Below are 24,773 nucleotides of genomic sequence, written 5' to 3' on the forward strand. Positions count from 1 at the left end.
CTATATTATCTGTACACTATACACTATATACAGAGCTCCTGTGTATAATGTCACTAGTGATCGCTGTATTACATGTACACTATACACTATATACAGAGCTCCTGTGTATAATGTCACTAGTGATCGCTGTATTACATGTACACTGACACTATATGAAGAGCTCCTGTGTATAATGGCATCGGCGACCACTGTATTACCTGTACACACACTGCATACTAAGTACAGATCTCCTGTGTATAATGGCACTTATGGTGATAGTATTTTTTTTTTTATTAATGATCAGTATTGTACTATTCAGTCACAATGTGGTGGTAATATGTTGTCCGGCCATGGTGTAGCGGTATTTGTTCCTTGTATGTGCTATTATTCGGTCACTGTGTGGTGGTAATATGTGGTCTGTTCATGTTGTGTTGGTATTTGTTCCTTGTATGTAGTTGGTCACCATGTGATGGTAATATGTGGTCTGGACATGCTGCGGTGGTATTTGTCCCTTGTATGTGATATTGTTCAGTCACTGTGGTGGTAATATGTGGTCTGCACATGGTGTGGCGGTATTTGTTCCTTGTAGATAGTATTATAGGTCACTATGTGGTGATAATATGGTGTCTGGTCATGGTGTTGTGGTATTTGTCCCTTGTATGTGGTATTATTGGTCAATTGAAAAATAAATAAAAATACACCTAAATTGTATTGCATATTTTAACAAATGTTTAATAGATTAGAGTAGAGTAGGGCTCGGCCAAAAGAGTCTACCTTGTTGTCGTCTCAAATTTAAAAAAACCTTTTGGCCAAAACAAAAGCTGCTGGCTATGTGTTTGATCTGGTAATGGGAACTGTTAATGTGTGATTTGTGAGAAGTGGAGTTTTGGCAAGAGACAGCGGTGGGGCTGTTGACAGTTCGAGGGGTGGAGGCGGGGCTGGGGTGGAGCCTGGGCGGAGTCTTAAGGGGCCCTGAAAATTTTGCCAGTATGGGGCCCTGAAATTCCTAGTGGCAGCCCTGCGGTGCCTCGTATGTATGTTGAAATAAAAGAAGAAAAACACAGGCCCGTTCTGAACGGGTTAACAGCTGCCGGCCGCACAGGAGATGGCACGGCCATGGCAGCGCCCGGTGCGGTCTGAGGCGCACACTTCCCACTCTGCAGCCACCAGTGACCGGGACACGTGGGAGGAGCGGCCGCAGGTCACGTGCTGTGCACTCAGTGTCGCGGGAACACAACTTGTGGGCGTGTCCTCTCAGTGCGTCTATAAATAAGACCCGCCCAGCGCCGTCGCCCTCTCTTCTATCCCAGGCAGGAGACGCGATGGTGAGTGCGGCCCACTGTGAATCCGGCCTGTAGACCGACCATCCTGGCTCCGGCCCGGCTGTGCGCCTCATGCTTGTGCACGGGTGAGCCGCCCGGCGAGTGCGCGGCCTTCATGTCCTGCGTGCCGGCGGTGAAGGCCGCCGCTGATATATAGGGGCCTGGACGTGACCGCCGCCGTGTCAGTCAGTCTGCTCCTCCGCTCCCATTGTGCTGGGTAACGAGTGTTGCTCGTCCTGTGTGATGGGGGCGCGCTGCGGCTCGGCACTCCGCCGGTACTCGCTGCTCCGCTCCCGTCCGGGCCGTGTCGGTAACATCGGTTTCATGCTTTCTCCTCTAGTCTCACCGGAAGTTCTCCGCTCCCAGGCACGGGTCCCTGGGCTTCCTACCACGCAAGCGCAGCAAGAGGCATCGTGGCAAGGTGAAGAGCTTCCCCAAGGATGACGCGAGCAAACCCATCCACCTGACGGCGTTCCTGGGCTACAAGGCCGGCATGACCCACATCGTGCGGGAGGTGGACAGGCCGGGCTCCAGTGAGTATTGTGGGCTCTGCTGCCTGCCATCTGTAGGCCGACACCGGGGATCAGGCCCCCCCCCCACCCCATCATATAGGGCTAGTGTAGTGTATGTGTATATATATACTGCTGCCTGCCATCTGTAGGCCGACACCGGGGATCAGGCCCCCCCCACCCGATCATATAGGGCTTGTGTAGTGTGTGTATGTATATATATATATATATATATATATATATATATATACACTTATGCTGCTGCCTGCCATATATATACTGCTGCCTGCCATCTGTAGGCCGACACCGGGGATCAGGCCCCCTCCCCACCCGATCATACAGGGCTTGTGTGTGTATATGTATATATATCCTTGTAGCAGCAGGTGGTGCACATGGAGCCGCTCAGCAGTGTGGCATGTAGGCGTATGGGAAAACTTGGTAGAACTCATTAAATATTAGTGTGAATTTTCAACTTCCTGCTCATTTGGGGGCTTATCCATCAAGAAGAGGGTGGAACTAGACACTGATTAAAGGGAATCTGTCACCAGATCTTTACTGCCCCAGCTGAGAGCAGCATGATGTGGGGGCAGAGACCCTGATTCCAGTTGTTACTTGCTGGACATTTTCATAGTCCGTTTTCTCTTCCCCAAATCTACCAGTTCTCTGAATGCTGGTCCTTGCATTTCCCCACCCACACCACTGGCAGTTTTCTGTCCCATGTGCAGGGCTGCCATTCTGTGTGTGTGGGGGGGGGCAAGGTTATACAGAGCTCATGAATTTGGAGCAGGTCCTCTAAACTTGTAGTAATCTGAGCAAACGGGGATTTTACCAAAACTACACAATGGGAGTCGAGTTAGTGACTTCACTAGAATCGGGGTCGTCTTCTCTACATTCTGGTGCTATGAGATTGGGTGGGACGGACCTTCCCTTTAATGACCATTACATGGGTGTAGAGGAAAGTTTGAGTAACCAGGACCGTCCCTGTCAGTGCTGAGCCCAGAATGAGACTGCTGGCTGCAAATCAAGGGCATGTTCCCTATATATCTGTAGAGTCTTGTGCCCACAGAAGTCAGGCCTAATATTTATCAATGTCTGGCTAATCTTGGCTACGTAGTGTTTCTGCACAATTTAGTAGCACTGTGTAAGTACTGTGAGCCCTCGCAGACAGGGTCCTCCCTCCTTATGTACCTGTGTGACTTGTTTTTTGCTTGTTTAATGTATTTGTCTATATTTGCCCCCTTTTCACATGTAAAGCGCCATGGAATAAATGGCGCTACAAAAATGCATAATAAGGTGTCAAAGGGAACCTGTCACCCCCAAATTTGCGGGTTAGGTAAGCCCACTGGCATCAGGGGCTTATCTACAGCATTCTGGAATGCTGTAGATAAGCCCCCGATGTATCCTAAAAGATGAGAAAAAGATGTTAGATTATACTCACCCAGGGGTGGTCCGGCGCCTCCCATCTTCATCAGATGACGTCCTCTTCTGGTCTTCACGCTGCGGCTCCAGCGCAGGCGTACTTTTTCTTCCCTGTTGAGGGCAGAGCAAAGTACTGCAGTGCGCGGGCGCTGGACCTCTCTGACCTTTCCCGGCGCCTGCGCACTGCAGTACTTTGCTCTGCCCTCGACAGGGAAGACAAAGTACGCCTGCGCTGGAGCCGCAGCGTGAAGACCAGAAGAGGACGTCATCTGATGAAGATGGGAGGCGCCGGACCAACAGCGGGACCACCCCTGGGTGAGTATAATCTAACATCTTTTTCTCATCTTTTAGGATACATCGGGGGCTTATCTACAGTATTCCAGAATGCTGTAGATAAGCCCCTGATGCCAGTGGGCTTACCTCACCCGCAATTTTCGGGGTGACCGGTTCCCTTTAAATTACCTATGTTTTTGTTTAAAGAGCTATACATGATGAAACCTTTTCGACGGGCGGACTGATAGACTTCCTATGGTGGTCTCTGCTGAATGTCGATTGCTGACTGTAGCTCTACATCTGTGTTTTTTTTTTTTTTTTTTACAAGTTTTGTTTTTGTATCTGGCAAATTACCAGTCTGTAACAAGTGACCCTTGTTATGTACATTGACGAGTAATTGACAACTTTATGAAAGATTTCATGTCAAAGTGGATCTGTCAGTAGGTTTTTTGGTCTGAGTGCAGGAAAATGTAGAGGCAGATATACTGATTCCAGTGATTGCCCTTGGAGATGAGTGGATGGCTTTGTGCATCTCCAGTCCATAGTCCAGTGCTCACAGAACAGAAGCTAGCTCAGCTTGAGTGAATCCAGACTGGAGGACTCCGTAAGCCCAGGAACTTTACGCCTCTCCTATCCACATCCTGGACCTGGGTTGCACAAACTGATGTGCTCGCCTCTTAATCATTCACTGGGCTGCTTGCTGCAGATTTGGTAAAATCTCCAATTTATCTGCTGTAAGCTCTACCAGTTCTCTGAATGCTGAGCTCTGTATAACCAACACCCACCACCCACACAGTTTTCGGTGTACACTGCATAGGCAGAAAGCTGCTAATCTGTGATGGGTGCAGGGTTGTACAGAGCTCATTAATATGGAGGTAAAAACGTTTGATAAAACAGAAGCGGCTGAAGAGTGACACTGGCATCTGGGTCTCTGCCCCTACATCATGCTGCACTCCGATTGAGTGTCAAAAAACTGCTGACATTGCAAATTTTAAAGGGAATCAGTGCTTATTGACTGAGTTACAGGATATCACTAAGTGTTAGCACAGTTTCTGGGTAATCACCTGGCAGATTTTTCTATTGCACATTTTGCAGGTCACTTTAACACTTTAATTTGCATGAAGAATGGTGAAATCCACGATGAGTCTGCAAAAGGCATGCTTTGGTAGCAATCCACAACCATGTCATCTTGCATGAAACTCTGTATGCTCCTGGGTGATTTATTGGACCATTTTGAAATGGCGCAGGGCAATGTCCATAGAAGTCTGTTGCTGCTGAACTTAATTGTTTTCTCCCGAGTTTGTATGGTCTATGTACAAAGACTAGGAGAAAAATCTTCAGTGACCTGTACACCTTTTTATTTTTTTTATATTATAGAGGTGAATAAGAAAGAAGTTGTGGAGGCAGTGACTATTGTGGAAACCCCCCCTATGGTCATTGTTGGAATTGTGGGATACGTCCAGACTCCACGTGGTCTTCGCAGCATTAAGACCATCTTTGCTGAGCACATCAGTGACGAATGCAAGAGGCGCTTCTACAAGAACTGGTAAGACACTGCTACTTCAGGTATTCTGGAGGGTGGTTGATATAATGCAATTCATGGTCTCGAAAAGGAAGAGCATAGATTGAAGATGTTATAGTGAAGTTGTAATTTGTTTTTGATTTCAAGGCATTCTGTCAGCACAGAATGATTGGTTAAACCCAGTACAGGTGCTCAGTGCTTTGCGGCAGATCCAAACCTTTTCATACACCTTCCCACCAGCTAATTTTCCCCCTATCCCCATTCTCCCCCTTATTTGATTGACAGCTCTAGCTTCATGGGGCCAGAGAAAGGAGGAGATAGATGGAAACCAAGCATATGGGAAGGTGTAGTTAAATGATTGGCCTCACCTTGAAGCACTGAGCACCTGTACTTGCTTCAAACCGTCATGCTGTGCGGAGTCCCTTTAAATGGTAACTGTAGGGATCAGTAGAAGGCAATGGAAGATCCATTGTAAAACTGTTTTAATCTCCACTTAATGAGCCACCTCTTCATCTGTGCTTTGCTTCTTGATCTCACCATTCACTATGGTGGAGGGTGGGGGCAGCCAGCACAGAGATCCTCCTCCTCCACCACCTATTTTATTGGGAGGCAAGGGGGTAGGAAGACTTGAGAAGCAGAGGGAGACAAAGATCGTGCTGAGCCTTCTAACAAGTCTCTTGCCTCACCCTAGTTTTTCTTCATTGATTAGTGTTGCTGTATTTCCTCCCTACTGCTGCTTATGTGCTACCACAGGATTACCTGTGTGTATGTGAGAAATCACAGCAGCTGTTCTACTCCCACCAGCTCAGTTAGTTACAAATTTAGGGCTCTCCCAGAGAGGAACATTCATGAAAATGCAGTATACAAGTCACATAATGACCAGAGATGAGGGTCTTCCTCATGTACACACTAGACTGCCTATTCTGTAAAGTGACATGAACGTACAGTTCCCTTTTAAGCATCCTAACTGTTGTGGCATTTTGCGATAACTCCCTGATGTATAGTCAGACAGCCTCTTACATGCTTATTTAATGTGCTGCAAGGATCTGTTAACTTTTTTTGACCTTCATTTGCTAGTATTAATTTACATGGAATGAACATTGGCAGCTCCTCTCAGCTCTGGCCTTGTCTGCCTCTGTCTGATGAGCTCCAGGCTCCGCTTGCTGGCTGAAAATCTCCTTTGAAGCCATGCAATGAGCCAAACACCTGGAATGGTTTGGTGCCTTCCGCTCTTGTCCTTTCATTGGGGCATGATGAGGGTCCACTCCAACTTGCATGCTCTGCCATTGAAGGTATAAATCCAAGAAGAAGGCCTTCACCAAGTACTGCAAGAAGTGGCAAGATGAAGAAGGCAAGAAGCAACTGGAGAAAGACTTTGCAAGCATGAAGAAATACTGCCAGGTCATCCGAGTCATTGCCCATACACAGGTATGTGCTAGTTATTGCATGTTAGTCTGTTCTAGATCTAGTCTACTGTAGCCTTCAAAAACCCACAGCAGCATTTATGGGAATTTAAAATGTAACTTTTATTACAGGATACAGATAAGTCCCATACACAAGAACCACAAAACTACAAATTCACATTGAGCACCAACACAAGTATAGGGCATTCCAGCTGTAGGCTACATTGTGACCCAAGTCTAGTACTGTGTGTTTAAAGGGAATTGTCACCAAGGTTTGCCACCTAATCTTAGCAGTATAATAGAGACATACCTTGATTAGTGATATCACTTACTGGGCTGTTTGCTGTAGTTTTCATACTTTCTTGTTGATGAAATAGATTTTCTCAATGGGGGACTAGTAAACCTCTTGCCAAATAGTCAATCATATTTTTGTGTTCTGTATAAGTTTGTAGTCACCACTAATGAACAGCTCTGTGTACACTGTGCATAGGCAAAAAGCTGCCAATCAGTGGTGGGGTTATACAGAACTCTGCATTCATAACATCTGCAGCAGATAAAAATGGGTTTTTATTAAGACTGCAGTAATCTGCCCAGCAAATGATACATCACTGGGATCAGGGTCTCTGCCCCTGATGGGGGTAGCAAGAACCTGGGGACAGATTCAATTTTTGATTGTGATCAGACAATCATTGAATGGTAGACAGGCTTGCCTACTGTAAATGTCACTCAGTATAAGCCGAAGTCTAGCGACCATCTGATAGCCCCCTTTAGTGCAGGGAAGGCTTAAAGATGTAGTCAACTATTTTAGCATTGATGTTCTATCCTTGGAACGATCAGCTGCTATCTGTCGGTGGCTGCTGCTAGCCATGAGTAGTCGCCTGCCTATTCCATAGGAGGCGGATGAGTAGTACCCTGCAGCGGCCAATATGGGAAGACTGCCAGCTCCGCAGGTGAGTACTCGTGGCTGGCAGCAGCCACTGACAGATAACAGCTGATCATCCCACAGACAGGACATCAATGCTAAAGTAGAGGACTACATCTTTAAGCCTTCCCTGCACTAAAGGGGGGCTATCCGCAAGTGAGTGCTGATGGCTGCCATCGGTAACGGCTGATCGGGGATGCCAGGTGTCGGACCCTGACCGATCAAACATTGATTTATTCTAAGGATAGGACATCAATGACATAATGGGCAACCAACTTTAATAGTGTTTTCCAAGGAAAGTGCTTCCTCGCATTGCAAGGGCAAAACCAATCGGTCCTCTATAATGGACACCGAACAATGTCCTTCAGACATGTTAACTCCCAATCGCTTTCATTTTGAGATTATGCATAATCTTATCAGGGAAATTGTAATAGAGTAGAAGTGGGGGGTTCTACTGATGATCTCAGCTTGCTCAAGCTACGTGCAACCTGGCATTCTGGCTACCCATGGACCGAATATATATATATGATGCTACATGAGTTTGCCATTGAGAACCGTAAATGACACAGGACTTGGGCGTTATCAGATCTTGAGACCAAATGATGAGATTCTCGACGGGCGGACAGATGATTGTTTCTGCAATCTTTGCTGAGTGTCGATTTTTCTGACTTGTACTCCTATTGATCTGAATCAGGTTGGAGCCTTTGCAAATTTTTAAGTAGAATTTAAAGCTTTACCTTTTGACCTTGTAAGATGCGTCTGCTGCCCCTGCGTCAGAAGAAGTCTCATCTCATGGAGATCCAGGTGAACGGAGGGACAATCGCAGAGAAGGTGGACTGGGCTCGTGAGAAGCTGGAGCAGCAGGTGGCAGTGTCTGGCGTTTTTGGTCAGGATGAAATGATTGACGTCATTGGAGTCACCAAGGGAAAAGGCTACAAAGGTGAGGCTGAAGGGTCTGCCACTTTCTATAATGGGTGATGTGGGGTTGGACAAAACAGTTTTTCCTTAATCTGGTCAGGAACCGTGACTTGCTGTACTGAACTTATGTGGTTTAGTTTGTTCTGTGATGAGGTCATGGAATAAGCACTGGGCACGGTGCCTGATAACGCTGAAGAATTATTCCATGCTGCCTTCCTTCTGAGAACAAGATGACGTAAGGCTACTAAAAAGACCTGTGTAACTAATCTACTAACCTGTTTTTTTTTTTTTTTCTTCCCACCCAGGTGTGACTAGCCGGTGGCATACAAAGAAGCTGCCACGTAAGACTCATAGAGGTCTCAGAAAGGTTGCTTGTATTGGAGCTTGGCATCCTGCCCGTGTTGCCTTCTCTGTGGCTCGTGCTGGCCAGAAAGGTTATCACCACCGCACGGAGATCAACAAGAAGGTATGTGATGTTAAAGTTGACCGTACTTTGTGGGTTTTTTTTTTTTTTAACAGTTAAACTAAAGTTTTGCTTTTCTTTCAGATCTACAAGATTGGGCAAGGCTACCACTCAAAAGATGGGAAACTTGTGAAGAGCAATGCTTCAACCGACTATGATCTGTCAGACAAGAGTATCAACCCATTGGTAAGCTCACTTTATGGTAGTGTTGTCAAACTAGTGGTTCTTGCCAATGGCTAGCCTGCATGTATTTAGAGTGAAGACTTTGTTACCTTGATAGATTGTTTTGAACTCCATGGGGAATAGGGGTAAGCGTGAGTATTTGCTTGTCTCACGGAGCAATGCATTTTGTCATGGATGATATACCCAAGATAAGAAAATTATCTCAAAAGAACATTAAAAAATGTTTGTGCAAAATAACCTGCACTACAGGTGGCTGTCCGTAGGTCTATATCACTGACTGTCCTATGATGAAGCAATGGAATCCGCACTGGACAGTGCCTGAAAACCATGATTAAGACTTCCATGCTGCCTTCCTTCTGAGGACTGTGGTACCTGGTAGCAATCATTGCATTGCCCTTGGGTCACATTCAGACTGTACTGTAGTCATATTAATGCTGCCTAACTTGTAATCTGATTAAACCCCACTGGACTGCAATCAGTAGGCGTTAATTGTATCTCTGCTTGAAAATACACCCGGCTTTACCCTAAAGGTACCGTTGCACTAAACGACTTGCCAACGATCACGACCAGCGATACCACCTGGCCGTGATCGTTGGTAAGTCGTTGTGTGGTCGCTGGGGAGCTGTCACACAGACAGCTCTCTCCAGCGACCAACGATCCGGGGAACGACTTCAGCATCGTTGAAACTGTCTTCAACGATGCCGAAGTCCCCGGGTAACCAGGGTAAACATCGGGTTACTAAGTGCAGGGCTGCGCATAGTAACCCGATATTTACCCTGGTTACCATTGTAAAAAAAAAAGTACATACTTACATTCCGATGTCTGTCACGTCCCCCGCCGTCAGCTTCCCTGCACTGACTGTCAGTGCCGGCCGTAAAGCAGAGCACAGCGGAATGTAAGTATGTACTGTTTTTTTTTGTTTTTTTTTAACTTTTACAATGGTAACCAGGGTAAATATCGGGTTACTAAGCGCGGCCCTGCACTTAGTAACCCGATGTTTACCCTGGTTACAGGTGAACACATCGCTAGATCGGCGTCACACACGCCGATCTAGCGATGACAGCGGGGTGATCAGCGACCAAATAAAGGTCCTGATCATTCACCAATGATCTCCCAGCAGGGGCCTGATCGTTGGTCGCTGTCACACATAAAGATATCGTTAGCGGCATAGTTGCTACGTCACAAAAAGCGTGACGTTGCAATGATATCCTTAACGATATCGTTGTGTGAAGGTACCTTTAGTCTGACCTTTTAAGTCTATAATATGAAGATTGTCATGTGCAATAAATCCCCTTTTAATCCATGGCCCCCTTTTCCCATAGGTATGCTTTGTAGCTAATCACTGAAGATTGTCATGTAGGCATTGGTTTTTATGGTAACTTGTGTATTTTTTCCATGACCTTCACAATACTCAATTAGTCACTCTTCAAATCTTCTTAGGGTGGCTTTGTTCATTATGGAGAAGTAAAGAACGACTTCATCTTGCTGAAGGGCTGTGTTGTTGGGACCAAGAAACGAGTCCTTACCCTACGCAAATCCCTCCTGGTGCAGACCAGCCGTCGTGCATTGGAGAAGATCGACCTCAAGTTTATCGACACAACATCCAAATTTGGACATGGCCGTTTCCAGACTGCAGAAGAAAAGAAGGCTTTCATGGTATGAATTTGTAAACTATTTGCATCCCTGGCATTATCTAGCAAATTTGCTTACAGTATTGGGCTGGCTTTTTATTTGAAGTGTCCTAACTTAATTTACAGAAACGTAGCACTGCTGTGCTCTGAATTATCTTGGTTAACTGTTGGCATTCCTCACTTTGAACATATTGTCCAGCAGAGTGTAAACATCTGTTCGTGTATCCCTCTTATACATAAAGGTGTATGATTTGCCACACACTGAGCTCTGTCAACACTAAGATTAAATGTATAGTTTAAATGTAATCTCACGCGCTGTACTAACCTAAAGTCTTTATCCCACAGGGTCCACTCAAGAAAGACCGCTTGGCGAAGGAGGAAGCATAAGTCTGACCGTATATTGTGCCATCTACCACCTGGGCTACACTGCTGCATTTATGGATTTCTTATTAAATTCTATGAAACAATTCATGTGTCTTTTGCTTACTGAGTACATCAGTTTGTGGCATTTTAAAAATTATGTACATTTGGCTTTAGGGTGGTTGGACATGTGAAGCATGTGGGTTTTACTGGGCTTCCCTGTACATGACGTGGGTGGCTGAATGGTAAAACTGCGTGTACTGAATACATTCGTAATTTTTATTTTTTTTCCTGCATCTAACAATTTCATATGGAAAACCCACTCCTTAAACTGTGTACCCACAAGAGGAATAGAATTGTTGCAGCTTTCAAACATACCGTAGATCTTTTTTCTATTCGCCACGACAGCACCCACTAGAGAGAGGGGATCCGCCCCTAGGAACAGGAAACCTACAGAGAGATAAAAGGGGCGGCCCCCCCTCGCTCCTCAGTTGGTTTCCTGTTCCCAAGGAGGGAACCCTCAGAGAGAATCTCTGCAGCTAAGAAGAGGAAAAGCTCGCCTGGAACACAGCCTGTACGTCTCTGTTGAGCGACAGGGGCCCTAGAGCGAGCATCAGAGACGGGGGTTCCTGTTGGTTCCCCCCTCATCTGGATACATCAGCATGCCGGGATTACAACAGTCTCCCTGTTGGGAGACCGTTGGTTTTTGCTCCACCGCCTAAAGAATCCCCGTCAGCACACCAAGTAAGTGTCGCTATAGAAAGCGCTTACCCTCCGGCCACAGTGGGGCATGAACGGCCGCGGTAGCAGGAGCTTCTCTTCCTCTGCAGCATAGAAGGAAGACGCGCGAGCGCACATGCAGGCGCTGTATGGTCGGCGTACCCGGATGTAAAGAGCAACTTCCGGGTATGCGGGGTCAGCTGAGCATGCTGGCGTGGACGCCTTGGCGCTCAACAGCGGTGGAGAGGACCAATAAAGTTGGTCAGGTAAAAAAAAAAAAAAAAGGGGAGGAAAGATGGGGGCGTGTATCCCTTGTAAGAACGGCTCTATATAAGGCTGGAGACACATGGCACTGTGCGCACCATGTCGTCTCAGGAAGATATTGAGCGCCCACTGGAGGTTGTAATCCTGCCTAGTGGTGATGCTAATAAGAAAATCAGCGGACACTCAAAAATGAGTGATTCCACGGATAAATCGGGGAAAAAATCGTCCCGTTCCAAACCCCAGGCCGGCCAGACAACTCTGCAGCCGGTATATATTTTGTTTTCCGGATAAGTGTATATATAGCTTCATATCTCTTACAGTAGTCTCCTCTGCTTGTGTCTTTTTTATAGGCTAAGCGGACGTCAAAATCTAAACATAAGCAATGTAAGATATGTAATGAGCCCCTACCTGACTCGTATATTAAGGAGCTATGTCAACATTGCATTGATAACACTTTACAGCAGGAGAGTTCGGTCAGGATGAATGACATACGTCTCATGATCCGAGAAGAGCTTCAGTCCTTGAGGGGTAGTCCGGCGGTTAATATGGAAAGGAGAAGTAGAAGGACTCTTTCACCTATAGCCGACACATCAGCAGAAAGTGGAGAGGTGGACTCAGACATCTCTCAGAGATTGGATTCCTCGGAGGAGGAAGATTATGTCTGTTTTCCTACAGACAATGTAAATAATTTGGTTAAAGCTGTAAGAGGAACAATGGGGGTGTCAGAGTCTAAAGATCCCCAGACACCACAGGACATCATGTTCGCAGGTTTATCGCAGCGAAAGGGCCAAGTATTCCCTGTGAATCAGGCCATTAAAGACCTTGTTAAAAAAGAATGGGCTAAAGGACAGAAGGGCTTTGTACCGGTATCATGTAAGAGGCGGTACCCCTTTGATGATGAGGACTTGGCAGTTTGGTCTAAAATTCCTAAAGTGGATGCGGCTGTAGCATCAACTTCTCGCCGATCCTCCTTACCCGTAGAGGATGCGGGCTCCTTGCCTGACCCCATGGATAGAAAATCAGACGCTCTGCTTAAGAGGTCATGGGAAGCTTGTGTCACGGCATTTAAACCGGCGATCTCAGCCACGTCCACTAGTAGATCTATGCTGGTCTGGCTGGAACAGTTGGACCAAAATATTAAGAGTGGTGTATCTAGGGAGAAACTACGTGCCTCTATTCCTTTGATTAAGGGGGCGGCAGCCTTCATTTCTGATGCCTCTATAGACTCTCTCCGCCTAGCAGCCAGAACAGCCAGCCTCACTAATACGGCACGGCGCGCTTTATGGTTAAAGAATTGGAAAGGGGATGCCCAGTCCAGGGCTAAATTGTGTACTATACCCTGCCAGGGTGAGTACCTCTTTGGAACGGTCTTAGACGAAATTCTCACTAAGGCAGGTGAAAGGAAGAAGGGGTTCCCTAATCCCTTTATTCCTTCTTACAGAAGGGCGTTCAAGAAGCCACCATTCGGAAGGAAGGGAGGCTTCAGGGACCGATGGAATAACAAGGATTTCAAACAAAGAGGAAATTTGTTCAATAAGCGCCCCTTCAAGCCAGCAGATAAATTCCGCTGATTATATTTCACCGGTGGGAGGAAGACTAAAACAATTTAGTAGGCAGTGGAAAGACATAACGGTTAATCCATGGGCCATTGATTTAATATCTTCAGGCCTCACATTAGACTTTATTAGAAGGCCTCCGGACTCCTTCCTCCTTACCACCTTAAGATCCAGGCCTCAACAAGAGGCACTTGAAACCGAAGTTAAATCCCTCTTACTCAAACAAGTGCTGGTAGAGGTTCCATCTTCCCAGATAGGGAGGGGATTTTACTCTCCCTTATTTCTGATTAGTAAGCCTGATGGCTCTTTCAGAACTATAATTAACTTGAGAAAACTGAACTCCTTTATAAGACCCAAAACATTTAAAATGGAATCCATACGTTCGGCCATAAAAAATCTATTTCCAAACTGTTACATGGTAGTATTGGATCTAAAAGATGCTTATTACCATATTCCTATACACCATTTACATCAGCAATTTCTTCGAGTAGCAGTTTGTATAGAAGGGCAAATTCGTCATCTACAATACCGGGCAATGCCCTTCGGTTTATCTATGGCCCCAAGGGTTTTTACTAAATTGCTACTGGAAGTAATGTCCTTTTTACGGATAAAAGATACCTTGGTCATTCCGTATTTGGATGACCTATTGATTGTAGGTAAGAACTCCCTACAGTGTGAGCAGAGGTTACAGGAGGTAGTGTCATCCTTACAAAACCTGGGCTGGCTGGTTAATTGGGAAAAATCTAGACTCCAGCCAGTAACGTGTCAGAAATTCCTTGGGCTCCTTCTAGATTCAGTTGACCAGATTTGCAAGCTTCCTGAGGATAAGAAAACTTCCATATTCGATAAAGTGTCCTTAGCGATCAGAAAGCGTAGTATGTCATTAAGGAATGTCATGTCACTACTAGGTTCTCTAACATCGTGCATTCCTGCGGTCCAGTGGGCGCAGTTCCATACTAGGCATCTACAAAAATTTGTATTGGATGAGGACATTAAAAATAGAGGATGTCTGGATAAAACAGTTTTCCTAACGTCAGAAGTAGTACACTCCCTTATGTGGTGGTTGAATCGGAAAAATCTCTCGAGAGGGGTTCTATGGGTAATCACCCCTTCTAGTATAGTGACCACAGACGCTAGTCCTGAAGGCTGGGGGGCACATTTTCAGGATCAATGGGTCCAGGGTATTTGGTCCAGTTCAGAACTTAATAATTCCTCAAATGTCAAAGAGTTGAGGGCTATATACTACTCCCTACTTCACTTTCTTCCTCAGCTCAGCGGCTCACACACAAGAGTATTCTCCGACAACACCACTGCGGTGGCGTATCTGAACCATCAAGGAGGTACAAGGTCGGACAAACTCAGAGAAGTGGCTTCAGACATCATGGAGTTGGCCGAAGGTCATCTGCTATCCTTGTCAGCAGTGCACATCAGGGGCATAGACAATTTTCATGCCGATTTCCTCAGCCGTCACACTCTTCATCAGGGAGAATGGATGCTGAACAGGAAGATTTTCAGATTAATAACAGCTCGATGGGGTGTTCCTCAAATAGACTTGTTTTCCACAAGAGCCAACCGTCAGGTCAGGAGGTTTGCCTCTCTATGCAGGGAGGACAAGCCGGACATACTCGATGCCCTCCAGGTACCATGGACATTCGACCTGGCCTATGCTTTCCCCCCATGGAATCTATTACCTATAGTAATAAGAAAAATAAGGGAGGAAGGCGCAAGAGTTCTGTTAATAGCCCCATTCTGGCCCAAAAGGCCATGGTTCTCATGGCTGAGGGCGATGTCAGTGTCAGACCCGTGGATTCTGCCTCAGTCCAAGGACTTGCTCTCTCAGGGACCATTCCTCCATCCTCAGGCAAAGGGCATGAACCTGACTGCCTGGAGTTTGAGAGGCAGTTACTAAGTATAACGGGGTTTTCTAGTGGGTTAATTAACACTCTTATGAAGAGTAGAAAACCTTCAACTACTAGAATTTATGTTAGAATTTGGAGAAAATTTCTTCAATTCCATACTGCACAACTTTCATCTGAAGTTCCTATATTTCCAGTGTTGGAATTTCTACAAAGGGGTTTGGAATTAGGACTCTCCGTAAGCACTCTGAAGGTCCAGGTTTCAGCTTTAGGAGCTCTTTTTAATTATGATGTTGCGGGTAATAGGTGGATATCCCGATTCATATCTGCCTGTGAGCGTTCAAGACCAATTAGCATACCGCAGGTTCCTCAGTGGGATTTATCCATAGTCCTGGAAGCATTGACACAGCCACCGTTTGAGCCTCTCCATACAGCCTCACTAAAAAATATTTCTTTGAAAACGGTATTGTTAGTGGCATTAGTTTCTGCTAGAAGAGTGAGTGATCTCCAGGCATTATCTATAGATCCTCCCTTTTTATCTGTAACATCAGATAGGATAATTTTGAAAACAGACCCTTGTTATCTTCCTAAAGTAGCCACTACTTTTCATAGAACCCAGGAGATCTTGTTACCTACCTTTTATGAGAACCACTCAACTCCAGAAGAAGTAAAACTTCATACTCTAGATGTAAAAAGAATTGTGCTAGCCTATTTAGAGAGAACCAGGGACTGGAGGAAGAGTAGGGCTCTCTTTGTGTCTTTCCAGGGTAAAACCAAAGGTACCAGAGTGACAAAGAACACATTATCTCGCTGGATCAGAGAGGCCATAATCCTGGCGTATAAAGCTGGAGGTAGAGATCCTCCGATGCATATAGGAGCACACTCTACAAGAGCCTTGTCGACTTCCTGGGCAGAAAGGGCGAATGTGCCAATAGACCTTATATGTAAGGCTGCAACTTGGTCTTCACCTAATACATTCTATAAACATTATAGATTAGATCTATCCTCTGCTTCTGATCTGACTTTTGGGGTATCGGTCCTTGACTCAGTAAACCCACCCAGTCTATAGTCTCTGAAATTCTCTCTAGTGGGTGCTGTCGTGGCGAATAGAAAATACCGGATTACGTACCGGTAATGCTCTTTTATAGAGCCCACGACAGCACCCTTTCACATCCCTCCCTTTTCTGTATATAGTCGCACGTGGTGCTTCTTTGGTGAGGTGTAAATATTAGAAGAAAGTAACATAAGGTTGTAAATATGTATATATATGTATGGATATACCTGAACCTGTTAACTAAAACCTGGCGGCGGTTCCTCCTATTCTCTGTAAAACAACTGAGGAGCGAGGGGGGGGGCCGCCCCTTTTATCTCTCTGTAGGTTTCCTGTTCCTAGGGGCGGATCCCCTCTCTCTAGTGGGTGCTGTCGTGGGCTCTATAAAAGAGCATTACCGGTACGTAATCCGGTATTTTTTTTGTGTGTGTGTGCTCACAAACGTTCTTTAATCCCTGTTCTGACAACTTTGCTGGAAACGGGAAGACTCAGTGTCACTGAAGTTAACGGGAAGGTGCCATCAAAAAATTTTGTTTTCCAGCAAATGAAAAATGTAAAGAATTATTGTTAACATTTTGTTAAATATCATTTGTTTATAATTTAGTAAAATTTGAAAAATTTTGAAAGGTTTGGCATTTCCACTTTTAAACACTAGAGGGAGCAGCTACTGAAATTGGACAAAATCCAGTGTACAACTAGCTCACATTACTGCACTGCAGTAATTATGGGCGGAGTCTGCTGATGTGTGTGATGTCACTCTCTCCTCCCCTTCTGTGTGTTTGCTAAGGGATTAGAGCCGATGAGATTTAGGAACACATTGAACAGCCATTTTGTTAGTGACTGCAAAGTTATACTGACAAGTAGACAGAGGATGGCAGGCAGCAAGGATTCTGTGAGATATATGGTGGAGGGAGCAGGGTGACGGCAGCACAGAGTATTTCAGTCTAGCAGTGTGCTGGTCTATGGGGGGCACCCTGTTATGTGCCGGAGCAGCCAGGGATTTACATAGAACGCTGTCTTTTATACACATGGATGGACCGTCTGCTCCACAAAAATCCAAGAAACATTTTTGCTGGTTGATGGTCTGTTCTGATCCAGACAATGCATGCAAAGACCCCATTCCCCTCCTCAGATCTTGTCCTGGCAATGTGTGAAAGCGAGGCGACAGGTGCAATTGGGGTTACGCTGGGAAGCAGGCTGAGGGGAAATGTAGCCATATAGTAACAATAAAAATGAGCCTGGGACCCCTCTATTCAGCTGCCTTGCCAGCCCTCCACTGACTGCACTTAACTGGAGGTTATGCTGCCCCCTCTATTATCCCAGACCCACGTGCAGGTTCTCAGCCAGAACCACCCTAGAATGGGTCCTTTATTCGGACTCCCATGACAGCACTACGAGAGAGGGGATCCGCCCTTAAGGAACAGGAAACCTACAGATACAAAAAGGGCAGTACCTCTCCCATGCATCAAACAAAGAAAAAAATAAAGAAAAAAATGGTGCTGCACAGCCTCACTCCTTTAAGTAAATCAATCGCGGTGGGTGGAAAAAATCTGACTTCAGCAATGGAGGTGCCGTTTCGCCCTGATCCAAGCGCTTCTACGGGTCTGGGGGACAGAGTCCCTTTAAGTTGGCAGCTAGAGCGGCAGGACTTTCTAATGCTGCAAGGAGAGCCCTATAGTTGAAATGCTGGCCAGGCAAAAGCAAGGCTCTGCGCTATCCCTTGTAAAGGCGAGTATTTATTTTGGCCTACCCTGGATGAACTCCTGGAGAAAGCAGGAGATAAGAAAAAATTTCCCAATTTATTCAATGCATATCATCGTCCCTTCAACAAGAGAAGGTTCAATCGAGGAGTGAAGCGCGCGCCTTCTCACCGGGTAGAGATCGATCCAGATGGGATGATAAGCGAAAACGAGGTACAGGTTTCATGTTTTGCCGTAACCCGACAGAGCAAAAAACAGGATCAATGACTAGAAATCCCGGTGGGAGGGAGACTTGCATTTCTCGGCAGAATGGTCGAGAATCTCAAACAGCGTTTGGATAAAAGACACTGTTTCCCATGATCTCAAACTTGAATTTGTTCATACTCCGCGGGACAAATTCAAGTTAACACCCTGGCGCTCATCTCCCACTGAACAATTCGCCCTAGAAGAAGAAGTGAGGACTCTTTGCTCTAAAAATTTTCTGGTAGAAGTGCCATATTCTCAGGCAGGGAAAGTGTTTTACTCTCCCCTATTCCTAATCCAAAAACCGGATAAGACTTATAGAACCATTATAAATCTTAAGGGTCTCAATAAGTTTTTGGTAAAACATACTTTCAAAATGGAGTCCATCAATTCGACAATAAAAATGCATTTCAACAACTGTTTTATGGTGGTAGTGGATTTGAAAGATGCCTACTATCATGTACCCATTCATGCTGATTTCCAACGATACCTGAGGGTAGCAGTGCTAATGGAGGGAAGGATTCAACATTTTCAGTTCAGGGCACGCCCCTTCGGGATAACTTCTGCTCCTAGAGTGTTCACTAAAATAATCGCTGAAGTCATGGCACATTTAAGGGAATCAAATATCCTTATAATCCCCTACTTAGATGATTTCCTTATTGTAGGGAATTCGGTAGATCACTGTCTGTCACAATGGGAGATTACTAAAGCTAAACTAGAACACCTGGGTTGGATCATAAACTTCGAAAAATCTAAGTTACAGCCCCTAAATATTCAAAAATTCCTGGGATTAATGTTGAATTCAGTAACACAGCAGTGTTTTCTCCCAATAGAAAAGATAGATCTGATTCAGAATTATGTATTAAAAGCAATTAATACACCCTCCATGACACTTCGGCAAGCAATGTTCCTACTTGGGTCACTCACATCTTGCATTCCAGCAGTTAAGTGGGCTCAGTTCCACACCAGATCCCTACAAAAAGAGTTAAATGGGAAATTAGCGTTGGGGCCAATAACATTGGATTCCCTTAGGTGGTGGTTAGATAAACAAAATTTATCAGCAGGGGTTCCCTGGATAGTAGATGTCACCCAGGTGATAACCACAGATGCCAGCTCTTCGGGGTGGGGAGCCTATATGGGGGACATGGTAGTCCAGGGGCAATGGGAACCCTTCACAACATTCTCATCCAACCAAAGGGAGTTGTTGGCGGTTGAATTGGCTGTTAAAAAATTCCTCATATATCTGCAGGGCCAACACGTCAGAATTCTGTCGGACAACAGAGTTGCAGTCGCTTATATAAACCGGCAAGGGGGAACATGTTCCGAGACATTAATGCAGATCACAGATCGCTTGTTCCAGGTGGCAGGGCTCAATTTTCAATCTTTGACAGCTCTCCACATCAAAGGAAAAGAGAATGTGACAACAGATTTCCTCAGCCGAAATGTATTAAAGCAATGAGAGTGGTCTCTCAACGAGGACATTTTCAATCTTATTGTCCACAGATGGGGTCAGCCAGTGGTGGATCTGTTCGCCACCAGAAGCAACAGAAAAGTAAAACTTTTTTGCTCTCTAAATCCCAGGGAGAATTCCCTGGCGGTGGACGCGTTTCTAATAAAATGGGATTTTCCAGTGGCTTATGCCTTCCCACCGCTGAACCTGATACCTCTAATTGTGAGGAAAATCAGGGAAGATCGAGCAAAAGGCATCCTTATCGCCCCCTTTTGGCCCAGAAGAACCTGGTTTGCCTGGCTCAAGACAATGTCCGTATCGGTTCCCTGGGTACTGCCAGAGATCCCGAACTTGCTTTCTCAGGGACCGATATCCCATCCACAAGTGGCAGCGCTCCATTTAACGGTGTGGAGTTTGAATGGTCATTATTAGTAGAAAAAGGCTTCTCTCCAAACTTACCCGTATATACTCGAGTATAAGCCGACCCGAGTATAAGCCGACCCCCCTAATTTTGCCACAAAAAACTGGGAAAACTTATTGACTCGAGTATAAGCCTAGGGTGGAAATGCAGCATTTACCGGTGAATTTCAAAAATAAAAATAGATCATTATTTCCCCATAGCTGTGCCATATAGTGCTCTGCATGTTCATTATTGCCCCATAGCTGCCATATAGTGCTCTGTACCGTTCATATTGCCCCATATCTGTGCCCCATATAGTGCTCTGCACCGTTCATATTTCCCCATAGCTGTGCCATATAATGCTCTGCACCGTTCATATTGCCCCATAGCTATGCTATATAGTGCTCTGCACCGTTCATATTGCCCCATAGCTGTGCCATATAGTGCTCTGCACCGTTCATATTTCCCCATAGCTGTGCCATATAGTGCTCTGCACCGTTCATTATTGCCCCATAGCTGTACCATATAGTGCTCTGCACCGTTCAGTATTGCCCCTTAGCTGTGCCATATAGTGCTCTGCACCGTTCATATTGCCCCATAGCTGTGCCATATAGTGCTCTGCACCGTTCATATTGCCCCATAGCTGTGCCCCATATAGTGCTCTGCACCGTTCATATTTCCCCATAGATGCTCCACATAAAGCTCTGCCATTGCTGCTGCTGCAATAAAAAAAAAAAAAATGCCATACTCACCTCTCTTGCTTGCAGCTCCCGGCGTCCGGTCCCGGCGACTCTATGCTCTGACTGATCAGGCAGAGGGCGGCGCGCACACTATACGCGTCATCGCGCCCTCTGACCTGCACAGTCAGAGCGGAGAGACGCCGGGAAGATGGAGCGGCGCCCGGCGGCTGGATCGTGGACAGGTGAATATGCGATACTTACCTGGTCCCAGCGTCCGGCTCCTTCTCCCGGTCAGCTGTCTTCGGTGCCGCAGCTTCTTCCTCTATCAGCGGTCACCGGCACCGCTGATTAGAGAAATGAATATGCGGCTCCACCCCTATGGGAGGTGGAGCCGCATATTCATTTCTCTAATAAGCGGTCCCACGTGACCGCTGAACAGTGGAAGAACTGCAGCACCAAAGACTGTGGGACAGGCGGGGAGCGCCAGGATCGCTGGAAGCAGGTAAGTATGCCTCAGCGCCCTCACCCCCTCACCCGCCGACCCTGCCACCCACCTTGACTCGAGTATAAGCCGAGAGGGGCACTTTCAGCCCAAAAATTTGGGCTGAAAATCTCGGCTTATACTCAAGTATATACAGTAGTAGAGACGCTCCTAAAGAGTAGAAAGCAAATAACTACGAAAATCTACTCTAGGACTTGGAGGAAGTTCTTGACCTGTTCAAAATTTAATATCCAAGAAGGGGTGCCGATACAACAAATTTTAGAGTTTCTGCAGAAGGGGTTTGAGTTAAAACTCTCTACTAGTACCCTTAGAGTACAGGTCTCAGCCCTGGGTGCTCTGTTTTCCTGTAATATAGCTAACAACTATTGGATAGCGAGGTTTATGAAGGCAGTTAGTAGAACTAGACCAGTGTATAAAGGCAGAACAGTTCCGTGGGATCTAAATTTAGTTCTGTTCTCTCTAACAAAACCCCCCTTTGAACCTCTACAAGAGGCCTTGATCAAAATGTTGACACTTAAGACAGCCTTCTTGATTGCCATATCCCCAATCCTGCGAGCTGAGGTTATCCAGGCGCTTTCCAGACTTCCGGACAGGGTAGTCCTTAGACCAGACCCAGCATATCTGCCGAAGGTAGCGACACGTTTTCATAGATCGCAGGAGATAGTTTTGCCATCTTTTATTCCTAATCCCTCTAATCCTAAAGAGCAGGAGCTTCATACGTTAGACGTTAGGAGATCTCTTCTACAGTATATTTCAGCCACTGATAATTGGAAGAAAGATGGAGCACTGCTTCTTTCCTTCCAAGGTCCAAGAAAAGGGTGTAGAGTATCGAAATATTCATTGGCTAAATGGGTTAGGGAAACCATCTCTCTAGCTTATACAGCAGATGGGGGGCCAGCTCTGCAGAATCTAAAGGCACATTCCACCCGGGCCATGGCGTCACCTTGGGCAGAAAGATCTGGAGTATCAGTGGAACAAATATGTAAGGCGGCCACATGGTCATCCCCTTCCACATTCTTTAAGCACTATTGGTTGGATTTGGGGTCCTCCTCTGATCTCTCCTTCGGGTTAAGGGTGCTACAAACTATAGTCCCTCCCTAAGGTAGCTTACATCTCTGTAAATCTCTCGTAGTGCTGTCATGGGAGTCTGAATAAAGCATTAAGCTACTTACTGGTAGCGGCATTTTTCGGAGGCCCATGACAGCACCCTTAGTTCCCTCCCTATTCACGTGGGGGTTGCACTTCCTAATATGTATATAGGTCGATATGTAGATCTCACGTGTTGGTGTCTAGTTACAATATAATAGGATGTTTTTCAAAATGTATATAATGTATATTTGTGTACCACTAACCGCGGTAGTCCTCTCAGGCTCTAAAATACAACTGATGCATGGGAGAGGTACCGCCCTTTTTGTATGTATCTGTAGGTTTCCTGTTCCTTAAGGGCGGATCCCCTCTCTCGTAGTGCTGTCATGGGCCTCCAAAAAAAGGCCGCTACCAGTAAGTAGCTTAATGCTTTCTGAAGATAATACTGCCATAGTGTTCTCACATAATACCGCCATATAGATCACACACAATACCGCCATATACTTATCACATACAGTCATAGATCACACACAATACCACCAAGTAGATCACAAAACCACCGTATAATTCTCACATACTACTGCCACATAATCACACATCCCACAGTATAGTTCTCATAATACCGTCATATAGTTTTCACATCATTCCACAATACTGATCAAACATAATACCACCAAATAGATCACATATAATACTGTCATATAGATCACACAATGCCATAATACAGATCACACAATACATGGCATCATCTGTGATCTATATGGCAGTATTATGTAGTAAATATATATGGCGGTATAATGTGTGGTCTTTATGGGAGTATTATGTGATAAATATACAGTACAGACCAAAAGTTTGGACACCTCATTTAAAGATTTTTCTGTATTTTCATCACTATGATAATTGTACATGCACACTGAAGGCATCAAAACTATGAATTAACATATGTGGTATTATATACTTAATTTCAGTTGTTCACACTTTTTTTGTTATGTCTTATATTCTAGGTTCTTCAAAGTAGCCACCTTTTGCGTTGATGACTGCTTTGCACACTCTTGGCATTCTCTTGATGAGCTTCAAGAGGTAGTCACCGGGAATGGCTTTCAATTCACAGGTGTGCCCTGTCAGGTTTAATAAGTGGAATTTCTTGCCTTATAAATGGGGTTGGGACCATCAGTTGGGTTGTGCAGAAGTCTGGTGGATACACAGCTGATAGTCCTACTGAATAGACTGTTAGCTGCTTTTTTTCTTGCCATAATACAAATTCTAAGTAAATAAAAACGAGTGGCCATCATTACTTTAAGAAATGAAGGTCAGTCAGTCTGAAAAATTGGGAAAACTTTGAAAGTGTCCCCAAGTGCAGTGGCAAAAACCATCAAGCTCTACAAAGAAACTGGCTCACATGAGGACCACCCCAGGAAAGGAAGATCAAGAGTCACCTCTGCTTCTGAGGATAAGTTTATCCGAGTCACCAGCCTCAGAAATCGCAGGTTAACAGCAGCTCAGATTAGAGACCAGGTCAATGCCACACAGAGTTCTAGCAGCAGACACATCTCTACAACTGTTAAGAGGAGACTTTGTGCAGCAGGCCTTTATGGTAAAATAGCTGCTAGGAAACCACTGCAAAGGACAGGCAACAAGCAGAAGAGACTTGTTTGGGCTAAAGAACACAAGGAATAGACATTAGATCAGTGGAAATCTGTGCTTTGTTCTGATGAGTCCAAATTTGAGATCTTTGGTTCCAACCACCGTGTCTTTGTGCGACGCAGAAAAGGTGAATGGATGGACTCTACATGCTGGTTCCCACCGTGAAGCATGGAGGAGGAGGTGTGATGGTGTGCGGGTGCTTTGCTGGTGACACTGCTGGAGATTTATTCAAAATTGAAGGCATACTGAACCAGCATGGCTACCACAGCATCTTGCAGCGGCATGCTATTCCATCCGGTTTGCATTTAGTTGGACCATCATTTATTTTTCAACAGGACAATGACCCCAAACACACCTCCAGGCTGTGTAAGGGCTATTTGACCAAGAAGGAGAGTGATGGGGTGCTACGCCAGATGACCTGGCCTCCACAGTCACCAGACCTGAACCCAATCGAGATGGTTTGGGGTGAGCTGGACTGCAGAGTGAACGCAAAAGGGCCAACAAGTGCTAAGCATCTCTGGGAACTCCTTCAAGATTGTTGGAAGACCATTCCGGGTGACAACCTCTTGAAGCTCATCAAGAGTATGCAAAGCAGTCATCAAAGCAAAAGGTGGCTACTTTGAAGAACCTAGAATATAAGACATATTTTCAGTTGTTTCACACTTTTTTGTTAAGTATATACAGTGGGGCAAAAAAGTATTTAGTCAGTCAGCAATA

The 24,773-nt window shown here is 45.5% G+C and overlaps 1 protein-coding gene and 2 non-coding genes across 3 annotated transcripts; all 3 read left to right on the forward strand.

The window, feature by feature from the left end:
- The first annotated feature begins 1,224 nt into the window (after positions 1-1,224).
- Positions 1,225-11,011, forward strand: RPL3 (ribosomal protein L3). The gene is made up of 9 exons (XM_069737005.1): positions 1,225-1,304; positions 1,642-1,834; positions 4,880-5,048; positions 6,317-6,452; positions 8,103-8,289; positions 8,573-8,733; positions 8,815-8,916; positions 10,354-10,569; positions 10,890-11,011. Exons 1-9 carry the CDS (start codon positions 1,302-1,304, stop codon positions 10,929-10,931), a joined length of 1,209 nt encoding a protein of 402 aa, XP_069593106.1. The 5' UTR covers positions 1,225-1,301; the 3' UTR covers positions 10,932-11,011.
- Positions 8,405-8,497, forward strand: LOC138648517 (small nucleolar RNA U83B). Its single transcript, XR_011315130.1, has one exon. It is a non-coding gene; the product is annotated as a small nucleolar RNA U83B (small nucleolar RNA).
- LOC138648518 (small nucleolar RNA U83B) lies at positions 9,190-9,280 on the forward strand. Its single transcript, XR_011315131.1, has one exon. It is a non-coding gene; the product is annotated as a small nucleolar RNA U83B (small nucleolar RNA).
- Positions 11,012-24,773: the final 13,762 nt, after the last annotated feature.

This window comes from Ranitomeya imitator, chromosome 8 (genome assembly GCF_032444005.1).
Source record: "Ranitomeya imitator isolate aRanImi1 chromosome 8, aRanImi1.pri, whole genome shotgun sequence".
Classification (NCBI taxonomy): Eukaryota; Metazoa; Chordata; class Amphibia; order Anura; family Dendrobatidae; genus Ranitomeya; species Ranitomeya imitator.